The following is a 12,630-nucleotide window of genomic DNA, read 5'->3' on the forward strand; positions in this document are numbered from 1 at the left end:
GTACCCAGCAACTCCACCAAATGTGACGAGGTTTATTGGGCTCGTCGAGCGACATCGAGAAACACAGCAGCAGCAACGATAGGTCAGCTGGATCGGCGGACTGGCCGTGCGACACGCAATGGCGTCAAAGTTTTCTATAGCGTGCAGATGTTCTCCTGGTTCCGAGACACGCGACGGTGACGGGACTTTCTAGGGGAGTGCGGTAGCGCGATTCAAAGACGGGACAAATGAAAACACAAAGGAACACACACAGGGACACACATAGCGCTGTGTGTGTCCCTTTGTGTCTTCTTTTGTCCCGTCTTTGAATCGCGCTGCCGTACTCCCCTTGAAGATGCGTTACCAACAAGCCCACATTGCAACCCTCGGGGACTTTCTAGTACCACTCTTCTTCCCTACAATGGAATTATTATTATTATTATTATTATTATTATTATTATTATTAGTAGTAGTAGTAGTAGTAGTAGTAGTAGTAGTAGTAGTAGTAGTAGTAGTAGTAGTAGTAGTAGTAGTAGTAGTAGTAGTTGTAGTAGTAGTAGTAGTAGGAGGAGGAGGAGGAGTTCTAGTATGCGCCATTAGGGTTGGTAATATTGATTAATGATTAGTAGATTAACTGATTAAATTTATCCCGCAATACTATCGTTCCTCACTGATGTGTACCTTTCATTTAATCGCATCTAATCTCTATTGCGGACATGTTTACTTTCCGTCTGCTGTCTCTGAAACCAAAGGCTTCAAGGAGGCCAGAGGAGCCTAAACCAACTACTGGGCACATATCATAACATTCTAATAAAACATGTTCCATCGCTTCCATAGTTTACGGCAGCAAGCATATGCTTCTTCTTTCTCGTACCTCACATTCTAAGTATGCCCGTTCTTAGGCATTCTGACCTCGCTTCGAAAAGTAAAGAGCTTCCCTTTGAGTTATCATAAATAAATTCTTCCCCGATTTCGTTTTTTCCATTTACGTAGTTACTCATAACAGGCTGCGACTCGAAACAAACACTCGCTACGCAGTGGCCGCGCCGAGAAACAGCCGACCCAGGTGCAGGACTGCAGCGATAAAACGCGTCAAGTAACGGCGTGCGATGAGTGCGCTCAAGTCGTTCGGTGGCGCCGCGCACGAGCCTGGAAATGAAAGAAAAAGGAAGAGGCGTGTCGAAGGACTTTCGTTGCCTATGCAAGACAGCAACGTGGCATTCCATCGCTTCCGGAAAAGCAGACGCCCGGAGAGCGACTAGGAAGCAGCGAGCACAGCTTCGTTCGAAGCACTGCACTCGGAACGGCTTCTTTCTTGCCGGCGAGCAGTCCATTGTTTTCTTTTTATGTTTTAAATATCTTGCTGATGTTCCAAACTGCTGAGTGTAATTTGTTTAGGCAGGTGCTTTGATAAATCACGGTGATGCACGCTTAAGCTTCATTTTGTTTTCTCTTATAGTTTTCTGCCCCATAATCAGCGTTACTGAATGCTTGAAGCAGCAGGAATATTTTCGCTAGTGGACTTTTGTCTGCAGCCACCGTAGCAGGAATGATAACAACCTCAAAAGGTCCGAACTTGCTCATTACATACGTTATGCCGGGAGGCGACATATCGTTTTCATGGCTTGCTTTAGGTTAGCGTTGCAAGCAGAAGATGCTATTTTGTCCTTCAAGGCGGTGAGATGTCCGTTTATTTGCTCGCCAGAAATTTAGAAGCAGTTGCAAACAGCGCACGCCACAGCATTGCAGTGTTCGACCTGTGCACAACGCCATTTGTTTTGAACGCTTGTCGCACCACTAGATTCTATTGCAAGTGGTTCAATCCGTTTCCATTTCATGCATTTACAAAAACACCACTGACTTTGCGAAAAGAAAACCTCGCCGAGTTTTGGAAACCTGCTGGAAGAAACTCAACTTGGTCCCATTGGTTGTTATTCACTTCTCACGTTTCCCCGCTTTTGATCAGCTCTACGGGCGGCAGCTGCGTTCCCAAGCCTGGACCCTGCCTAGAACACTGCGAACTGCGCGCACGAACAAGCGCCAGTCACGAGGCCCTTACCGCAAAAATGAGCTTAATACACAAAAAAAGACTCACCCCGGGTCACTAATGAAAATCTTGTTCGTTTTATAGCAAGGCACACTGAGCAGGTAACTTAACAGTTTTTCGCCTCGGTATATAAGTTCACAATATCTATATTTTGCTTCTGAAAGCACCACAGACGTTGCTGCCGATATATTGTGGGATAATGTTCTGCAAAACGAGTGACGCCTCCTGGAATCGTCGACAGCGTCCGAGCATTTGTTCTCGCAGGCTGGTTGTGTGGCCATGCGAAGAAGGCGTCACTTTTACCCAACCAGCCTTTTGACATTGATTCGCTGCTGAGAAAAGATAATGCGGTTTAAAATAATAAACTAGTAATTTTATTTTCCCCGTGCATAATGCAATATTATGCATATTTCAGTCGGGCTTAACTTTCAAACGTCATTTTTTTTATTTCTTGTTTAACTGTACTACACACAGATACCCTAGTGTCCCGTTCCTTATTTAATTCTGCATTAAGAGTCATTTGATAGCATACATTGTTCATCTCTACAAAAGCCACTGGTGCCAACTATCGTTAGTCATTAAAATACTAAAGCTTATCCTTTATCGAACGTTTATACGCTTGTGTCTTAAACTTGGTTCCACCTCTCAAATATTAAAGTATGGTCATACAGAAATAAATACCTGTGTTTCAACCTTGTTAAAAGATACCCCCGGCGAAAATGTCGAATAATAAGTTAATCGATAAAAAAACATGCATCTAATGCGGTTAATCGAATAAAGGCTAAAATGAGGAACGATTAATTGTTAATCGAATAAAAACATTAATCGACCATCCCTACGCTAGGTAACCCTGTTAAAGCACGTGTAGCATTCAAGCCCAGAGTGACGCACTGAGTGCTTTTTCTGCGCCATCGCAAGAACCTTGCCCGTTCCCAAGCTCACCGGTGTACGTGCGTTCCTCCGAGAACAGTGACCAGTCCGGTCGGGTACTGGGGCCGGGTGCTGGTCGCCCGGCTGCTTGTGCTGCTTGGCCGCCGCCTGCTTGTGGAGCTGGTTGGAGTTGGTGGAGGGAGCACTTCGTTGGCGCCTCCCCCGACGATCTCGAAGCCCAACACGTTAGTCGTCTGCAAGGGCAAGTGTGTAAGCCAAGTTTAAGCAACGATTGTTGCAATGGCAGTTGCAACAGTTGACAGTCACTTTAGCAAGCGCTAAAGAGGATCAAGGCCTGTGTCCTCACGCGACATTCACTAAACTACTTAACATATTGTTACTTGACATACTCATTCGAATGCGTTTTTCTTCGTATTACATTTTTCTCTGTTATTATTTGAATGCGAAAGGATTATATGGTACATGACGTGAAAACTACGACAAAATTTAAAGGTCTTAGGTTCTACTCCCACCACAGGTCGTCGATTCGAGTGCCTTAATTACACATTAATTAACTGTGTCTAAATTAACTTCGCCCTAATTAACACCAAAGGTAGTGTTTCATACTCCCACCAAAGGTCGTGTGTTCGAATGCCTTAGCACCAAAGACCGTGGCTTCGACTCCCACCAAAGGTCGTGGGTACGTGCGACTCCCAACCATTCTGGTGACATTGAATTTTTGGTGCCATAACGCTAGACGGTCAATCTTTTCGACCCATGAGCCATCTAAGGCTTTCGCCTTCATATAAGGCATACTTCAGAAAACAGCGCAAAAACGGGACACGGAAAATGGGCACATGTGTCCTGTTTTTGGGCTGTTTGCTGAAGTATTTTTTTCGTAGCAACAAGCCCGGCTAGTCACTAGTCTGAAGTTCCTCAATATAAGTTCATCATCATAATCATCATCATCATCATCATCATCATCATCATGATCAGCCTGTTTTATGTCCACTGCAGGACGAAGCGCTCTCCCTGCGATCTCCAATCACCCCGGTCCTGCGCCATCCAATTCCAACTAGCGCCCGCGAATTTCCTAATTTCATCGCTTCACCTTATCGTCTGCCGTCCTCGACTACGTTTCTCTTCTCTTGGTACCCATTCCTGTAACCCTAATGGTCCAACGGTTATCTAACCAGCGCATAACATGACCTGCCGAGATTCATTTTCTTTTTGTCTTCATATCAATTAGAATATCGGCTATAACCGTTTGCTGTCTGCTCCAAACCGCTCTCTTTCTGTCTCTTAACGTTATGCCTAGCAATTCTCGTTCCATCGCTCTTTGTGCTGTCCTTAAATTGTTCTCAAGGTTCTTTGTCAGTCACTTCCAAGTCTCTGCCCCATATGTCAGCACCAGTAAAATGCACTGATTTTACACCTTCCTTTTCAATGATAGCAGTAAGCTTCCAGTCATGAGCTGAGAATGTCTGCCGTATGCGATCTAACCCATTTCTATTCTTCTATTAATTTCCTTCTCATGATTAGGGTTCCCTGTGATTAATTGGCCTAGGTAAACGTACTCCATCGCAGACTCTAGAGGCTGACTGGTAATCTTGAACGCTTGTTGCCTTGCCCGGCAATTCATTATCTTTGTCTTCTGCATAATAATCTTCAACCTCACTCTCACACTCTCTTTGTTAAGGTTATCAATCATTTGTTGTAACTCGTCTGCATTGTTGCTGAATAGAACAATGTGATCGGCAAACTGAAGGTTGCTGTGGTATTCGCCGTCGATCTTTACTCCTAAGCCTTCCCATTTTAATAGCTTGAATAATTATCCTTTTTACGCGTCTTCAAACGTCATTGCTGGCTCTGCACATATGGGGCGTTGGAAGGGAGACCGACATCTCGGCAGCACCAAGCATTTGCCATGGTGCATGGGACACGCGTGCTGTGGGTTGTTCACCGAATGCATTAACTTGTACAAGGGCAATTGAGTATTAAATTCAGAGTGAATATGTAAATGCGCTGTATAGAGAGCGGCACTGAGTTTTTCGCTGAAAATGTTGCAGACTACGTTGAATTACCATGTGTTGATGGTTCAGTCTTCGCGGGGATCAATAGTAGCACTAAACGCTTTTTGATGGAGTCATGTAGGTGCTGTTGGCGTGGTGAGACATATACAGTGCGACTATAGGCGACACAAGACATGGTAGTGTGATTTGATAGGAAGGTATAGCAACAATGTTCTTACGACTCCTCAAGGCATAATGCTGCCGTGGCTTCCACATTTGCTGTTGGTCTAGCCATCAGAATCGGCACAAAAATGGAAGCTTTACATTACAAGCTTAAGAAAGCCAGATGTTTTAAGTGGCCGGAGGGGGAGGGAAGGGAGGGGGTGATTTGGGACCCCAAGAGATTTTCCAAACCTCATATACATACATACATACATACATACATACATACATACATACATACATACATACATACATACATACATACATACATACATACATACATACATACATACATACATACATACATACATACATACATACATACCAGTGGCGTAGCCAGAAATTTCGTTTGGGGGGGGCTCACATTGCAGCTCGGCCTCCTCCTAAGAGGAAACATTAGGTCCGATCGGCAGCAGTGGGCAGCAGTGGACTCGGCAGCAGTGGCAGCATGTGGACGCTTTTCTAAACGCAACACTGCTTTTCGCAACTCCGTTTATCCCGCAATCCTGTTGCCTGGCCTGACGTGGGCGTCTACTTGGGCTTCAATCATCGTAGCAGTGGCACGTGTTTGCGGAAACCAGCGACAAACTGCAACAAGAGCGGCGCTGCAGGCTGCCAGGATAAAAGCTGGACTCGTGAACCACACGGCACTCGGCAGCAGTGGCAGCAAGTGGACGCTTTTCTAAACGCAACATTGCTTTTCGCAGGATGGTAGCGTTTCTTTTACGCCTTTGTAGCTGTAAATTTGCTGTCGCTGCCCTGCTGCCAACTTGCAAAACCTGTGTATGTTGGTTGTTGCTTGCTTCTTGAATTGGTTGTTGCTGCTTCTTGAAGTCCCAATGTCGGGAAACAATACTTGCCCTTCCTGTAATGAGGCTGTTGACCACAAAGAGGCGTTTATGTCTTGTGTGGAATGTACCCAATGTTACCATACTGGAAACTGTGCTGGTCTCACAGAAAAGCAATTTAAAAACCGAAGCGCGTCATCAAAGAAAAAATGGACATGTCCCAGTTGTAAAGCAGCTAAGCAGAAGGAAGAAAATCAGAGTGATAGAGTAACTCGGGAAGAGTTTGCTGGATTGCGGTCCCTATTGATCGGCATGAATGAAAAGCTCGATGGGCTGGTGCCTCTAACGGAGACGGTTTCTAACATCGAAAAAAGTATTGAAGTAATGTCTGACAAGTATGATGAACTGCTGAAACGTCTTGCTGTAAAAGAAAGCGACACAAAAAATGTGAAAGCAAGGGTAGAGAAGCTTGACCAAAAGGCCCGATGTAGCGAGACGGAGACTGAAAAGCTGGTCACTGAAATCAATGAACTTGAATGGAGAAACCCTCGGTTAAACTTGGAATTTCATGAAATTCAGGTTACTCCGAACGAAGACTTGTCGATGAAAGTGAACAGCGTGGCAGGTTTGTTAGAAGTCCCAGAACTGAGCAAACTGGATGTTGATGCTATTCATCGCCTTCCGGCGAAAGCAGGCAAGGACTGCACTAGGACTTCCCATCAGCACGGCCAATGATAGCTTATTGCGCCTAGGGCTGCATAACACACTAGAGGAGATAGCTGAGGCTCAACAGGTGGCCCACCAGGAGAGACTAATGGGGACACGCCCTGGGAGGGCGCTACTTGAAGAAATTGGCGTAGAAATTAACAACCACACCAACGAAGGAGAATTATTAACACAATTGCAAGTGGGACTACGAGAAACAATAAAGACAACCCCGTTCCCTAGGAACATGCACCCGACACATAACCTCGAGAGACGGAAGGCAAGGGCGAAGGCACTCCTTCAAGACATAGATCAACATAAGCAGCAGGCGGTGTTCGTTGACGCTTCCTGGGTTAAAAATAAGGATGCGTATACCTCCGTTGTCGTAGACACTCAAGGTAACATACAGGATGCCATCACCGTCTATACCAAGGACCCAACAGTAGCAGAACAAGTAGCTATCGCCTTAGCCATCCGGGCTAATCGGTGGACACATATTTACAGCGACTCTAGAACAGCCATACGCAACTTTACCAACGGATATGTGACACGGATAGCAACAAAATTATTAGAGAAGGTCAAGAGTGAGAGGATCGAAATCCGCTGGTTTCCTGCACATCTGGGGGTGGTGGACGGAGCTCGGAGAAACCTCATCATCATCATCATCATCATCATCAGCCTGATTACGCCCACTGCAGGGCAAAGGCCTCTCCCATACTTCTCCAACTACCCCGGTCATGTACTAATTGTGGCCATGTTGACCCTCCAAACTTCCTTATCTCATCTGCCCACCTAACTTTCTGTCGCCCCCTGCTACGCTTCCCTTCCCTCGGAATCCAGTCCGTAACCCTTAATGACCATCGGTTATCTTCCCTCCTCATTACATGTCCTGCCCATGCCCATTTCTTTTTCTTGATTTCAACTAAGATGTCATTAACGCGCGTTTGTTCCCTCACCCAATCTGCTCTTTTCTTATCCCTTAACGTTACACCTATCATTCTTCTTTCCATAGCTCGTTGCGTCGTCCTCAATTTAAGTAGAACCCTTTTCGTAAGCCTCCAGGTTTCTGCCCCGTACGTGAGTACTGGTAAGACACAGCTGTTATACACTTTTCTCTTGAGGGATAATGGCAACCTGCTGTTCATGATCTTCGAATGCCTGCCAAACGCACCCCAGCCCATTCTTATTCTTCTGATTATTTCACTCTCATGATCTGGATCAGCAGTCACTACCTGTCCTAAGTAGATGTATTCTCTTACCACTTCCAGTGCCTCGCTACCTATCGTAAACTGCTGTTCCCTTCCGAGACTGTTAAACATTACTTTAGTTTTCTGCAGATTCATTTTTAGTCCCACCCTTCTGCTCTGCCTCTCCAGATCAGTGAGCATGCATTGCAGTTGGTCCCCTGAGTTACTAAGCAAGGCAATATCATCAGCGAAGCGCAAGTTACTAAGGTATTCTCCATTTACTCTTATCCCCAATTCTTCCCAATCCAGGTCTCTGAATACCTCCTGTAAACACGCTGTGAATAGCATTGGAGAGATCGTATCTCCCTGCCTTGAGAAACCCCTGAGAAACCTCAATGAGGTGGCAAATGAAGCAGCACGAGGACTTTCTAGCCGTTCTCTTCAAGACCGAGAAACTTACACTTCACCCGGGGAACACAGGGATCGATTATTAACATTTAACGAAATCACGAAGCATTATTATTTAGGCAGAAGGGAATACCCATTGCCACACGGTAAGCTTTGCAGAGCCCAAGCGGTCACATTACGTTTGCTACAGACAAGAACATACCCAAGTCCATATTTTATTAACAGGATCTATCCGGAGAGGGAAATTCAAACCAACTGTAATAAGTGCAAAGGCATCATTACTCTTGACCACATGCTTTGGCAGTGCCCCGCGGTCTTCACAGACCGTGACAAGGAACAAGAATGGTGGCGGCAAATGCTACACAGTGAATGACTCTCTGACCAATTACGGGCAGTCCAGAAGGCCCGCGATGTGGCTGAAGGGCTCGGCCTGACAGTCCCAACGTGGGAGCGGCCCGCGTCAACGTATGGTTGACCTTCAGGACCCAATAAAGTTCTCCATACCATACCAGGAATAATCGATCGATATGCCCGACAAGCCACCAGGGTAAATGGTTGGAAAATATGCGGAAAGTTAGAGACAATGAGAGCAGTACTTTTATACTAGAGAATATGACAACCCAATGTCGGCAACTGTTTCTAACAGCAAAAGAGTTGGCAAAGAAAAAGGGCTACAAATATGTCTGGTTCAGAAATGGCAAGATTTATCTGCGTAAGGCAGACGGTGATTCTTCTGTCATTGTGCGCAGTGAACGTGACCTTCCGACATGATCTATCGGAACAGTCAATCTTGATCATATTGCTTCTTTTAATATTTTATGTGTGAATCAACACGTCACAACTTTCTCTTGCCACATGAAGTGAATGCTGTTGTCTCCGGCTATCAAATAAGCGCTTTGAAATGCCTTCACATAAATATTCGTTCCCTTTGTAACAAAGAAGATTCTATCGAGCACATTATTTCGAGTTTTGCATTTCAGTTTGATGTGATAATGCTCACTGAAACGTGGTATAAAAATGATCATTGTCACTTCGGGTTTACACATTATCAGTCATTCTCCTTCAATCGCCCAAATCGTCGTGGCGGAGGCGTAATGATGCTACTAAAGGAAGGGATACAATGTGAACTGCTTTCTCGTTTCTGTGTTTCTTGGTGTGATTACACGGTTTTGACTGCGAAAGTGAACAATTCTGTTTTGTCTGTGTGTTGTCGCCCGCCCGGTGGAAATGTTGAAAACTTTTTGCGTTCTACGAAGAGTTCTTATCGTTTATTTCTGAGGCCGGTTACTTTGTTCTATCTGCTGGCGACTTTAATATTGATTTGTTAGGAGATTCAGCAGCCAAAACCACTATGAATATGCTCATTACTTCAAACGGGTGCCCAAACGAAATCAGTTTGCCTACTAGGATCACAGAACATAGCGAAACTTTGTTAGACCTACTTATTACTAACTCGGTATCTGAAAATGGCATTGCGGGTGTGATGACCTGCGACTTGAGTGACCACCTTCCTACCTTCATAATATTGTCACGTGGTGGTGACGTTAAGAACACAGTAGCAATACTGTGGAAGGCAAAACTAGACTTTATTGGACGAACCTGTGCCCACAAAACAGGCTACACTTATAGCACAACGAAAGCAGCGAACACAGTCGGCGATCGTCGGAAATCTGATCAGCGAGGCAAGCGCGTCGGCTTTTATACAGCAGTCGTCGAATGTTCCAGACTAATCGTTCGGACCCGCGCGCCTTCCACAATGTTCTACACCATTCGCGTCACACGATGAAATCAGATAACACAACGTTCGGCGACAACAGACAGCCGGATAGAAGCATCGATAACTTTCCAGAAACTTCATATACATGCAGGCGCGTCCCGCGCTGTGCGATTAGATTTGTTAGGTGGCGAAACGTGGTCGCCCGATAAAGATAAGTATACGTGTCAATACCGCCCTCTTAAAAAGCATCGACCCGATGCTGCAAACAAACGAAGTTAATAAACAAAAGCACTCGTAGCAAAGAAAAGAACAAAAATGACGAAGTTCGTCAGCGTCCGTAAAAGGGTTTAAGGCGCACCACGTGGACCACTTCAGATCGTGCGCGGCGCCGCTGTGAATGCGAAATGCCGTCTGGCACGACCTCATAATCCAGAGCGCCAATACGTCGGATGACCTTGTAGGGTCCGAAATAGCGTCGGAGTAGCTTCTCACTGAGTCCTCGTCGGCGTATCGGAGTCCAGACCCAAACACGGTCGCCAGGCTGGTACTCGACGAAGCGTCGTCGGAGGTTGTAGTGTCGGCTGTCGGTCCTCTGCTGGCTCTTAATTCGCAGGCGGGCGAGCTGTCGGGCTTCTTCTGCGCGCTGGAGATAGCTAGCGACGTCAACATTCTCTTCGTCAGTTACGTGCGGCAGCATGGCGTCAAGTGTCGTCGTCGGGTTCCTGCCGTAGACCAGCTTGAACGGCGTGATCTGTGTTGTTTCTTGCACCGCCGTGTTGTACGCAAAGGTTACGTACGGCAGGACCGCGTCCCACGTCTTGTGTTCGACGTCGACGTACATTGCTAGCATGTCGGCGAGGGTCTTGTTCAGGCGCTCCGTGAGACCATTCGTCTGCGGATGGTAGGCAGTTGTCCTCCTGTGGTTTGTCTGGCTGTACTGCAGAATGGCTTGGGTGAGCTCTGCTGTAAAAGCCGTTCCTCTGTCGGTGATGAGGACTTCTGGGGCACCATGTCGCAGCAGGATGTTTTCGACGAAAAATTTCGCCACTTCGGCTGCGCTGCCTTTTGGTAGAGCTTTAGTTTCAGCAAAGCGGGTGAGATAGTCCGTCGCCACGGCGATCCACTTATTCCCGGATGTTGACATCGGAAACGGCCCCAACAAATCCATCCCAATCTGCTGGAATGGTCGGCGAGGAGGTTCGATCGGCTGTAGTAATCCAGCTGGCCTTGTCGGTGGTGTCTTGCGTCGTTGACAATCTCGGCATGTCTTGACGTAACGGGCGACGTCGGCGGTCAGACGCGGCCAGTAATACCTTTCCTGTATTCTCGACAGCGTACGGGAGAATCCGAGGTGCCCAGCGGTTGGATCGTCGTGTAGGGCGTGCAGTATCTCTGGACGCAGCGCTGACGGTACAACAAGGAGGTAGCTGGCGCGGACTCGTGAGAAGTTCTTCTTCACGAGTAGGTTGTTTTGAAGCGTGAACGAAGATAATCCACGCTTAAATGCCCTAGGGACAACGTCGGTGTGCCCTTCCAAATACTCGACTAGGGCTTTTAGCTCCGGGTCCCCTCGTTGTTGTTCGGCGAAGTCTTCCGCGCTTATTATGCCAAGGAAGGCGTCGTCATCCTCGTCATCTTGCGGTGGTGGGTCAATGGGGGCGCGGGATAGGCAATCGGCATCTGAGTGTTTTCTTCCGGACTTGTATGTTACAGTGATGTCGTATTCTTGTAGTCTGAGGCTCCACCGCGCCAGCCGTCCTGAAGGGTCCTTTAAGTTAGCTAGTGTTACGTTTCGCCTACAACGCGCGGTAATGCCGGCGCGGATGCAACGGACGCCGGGGCTTTGTTCAAAGCGGCGGACATTTTGGCCCGTCCGACGACGCCGCAACGCCTACCCGCCAAGCGTGTCCAGGCGTGTTTCTGTGCCACGTGTCTTCGTGTGTGCGTGTGTGTGTGTGTGTGCCCTCGCTTGTCAAAGCGCGGCAGCCGGGGAGCGGAGTTCCCCGAATGAGGGGCCTGGAGGTCTCTCGGCTCAACCGCTCGCGCCGTCGTGGGCTCCTGCTGCGCCGTCCCGTGACCTTCATCCCGTGACCTTCCCTCCTTCCCTTTTGGACCGCGACGCCGAGAGTATAAGAGCAGCTGCCCCCGGACGCCAGGGGAGAGGCTCCGATTTGTACTGTTGAGTTACGTGCTCTCCCATCTCTCCACTTCGGTCGAACTGACCGGCCGCTCTTTTGCTATGTTAGAATAAACCAGTTGTTCTGTTACCAGTCTTCTCATGCTTTGCCGGGACCTTCGGATGCTTCCAGTGCCCCAGGCCGCCAGGCCAACGCTACCCTTGGGGCTTGCGACCCATTGGCAATAACGGGCGTCAGCACCGAGACCCCAACAACTTGTGCCAGCGGTACGATTACAACATCTGGTGGCAGCGGTGGGATCGCGACAACGGAGGCCAGCAGCGAAGAGATGCGGTTGACTGTATGCTGAGCAGCACAACGACCATCCGGGAGCAGTGCAACGAGCCCTGTGTGATGACTGGTTGCCTGCAGCGGAACGACTGCGCTGAAGTCTTGGCTGCGAGGTTTGGTGAGTGCGGGACTTTCTTCTTCTGAGTTTTGCCAGGCTTTTGTTAGTGTTAGAAACAGAGCTGGTAATTGTGGTTGTCGTTGCTACCGGGTTAGTTTGCGGCAAGACA

The 12,630-nt window shown here is 47.5% G+C and overlaps 1 protein-coding gene across 1 annotated transcript in view; it reads right to left on the minus strand.

Annotated features, from left to right (window-relative positions):
* The window catches only part of LOC126538447 (uncharacterized), a 432,420-nt gene that overhangs the window by 110,082 nt on the left and 309,708 nt on the right, over positions 1-12,630 (minus strand). Inside the window, exon 3 of the mRNA XM_050185288.3 lies at positions 2,969-3,150. Coding sequence (XP_050041245.2) covers positions 2,969-3,150 — 182 coding nt within the window. The remainder of the gene's footprint in view (positions 1-2,968; positions 3,151-12,630) is intronic.

Source organism: Dermacentor andersoni, chromosome 4, assembly GCF_023375885.2.
Source record: "Dermacentor andersoni chromosome 4, qqDerAnde1_hic_scaffold, whole genome shotgun sequence".
Classification (NCBI taxonomy): domain Eukaryota; kingdom Metazoa; phylum Arthropoda; class Arachnida; order Ixodida; family Ixodidae; genus Dermacentor; species Dermacentor andersoni.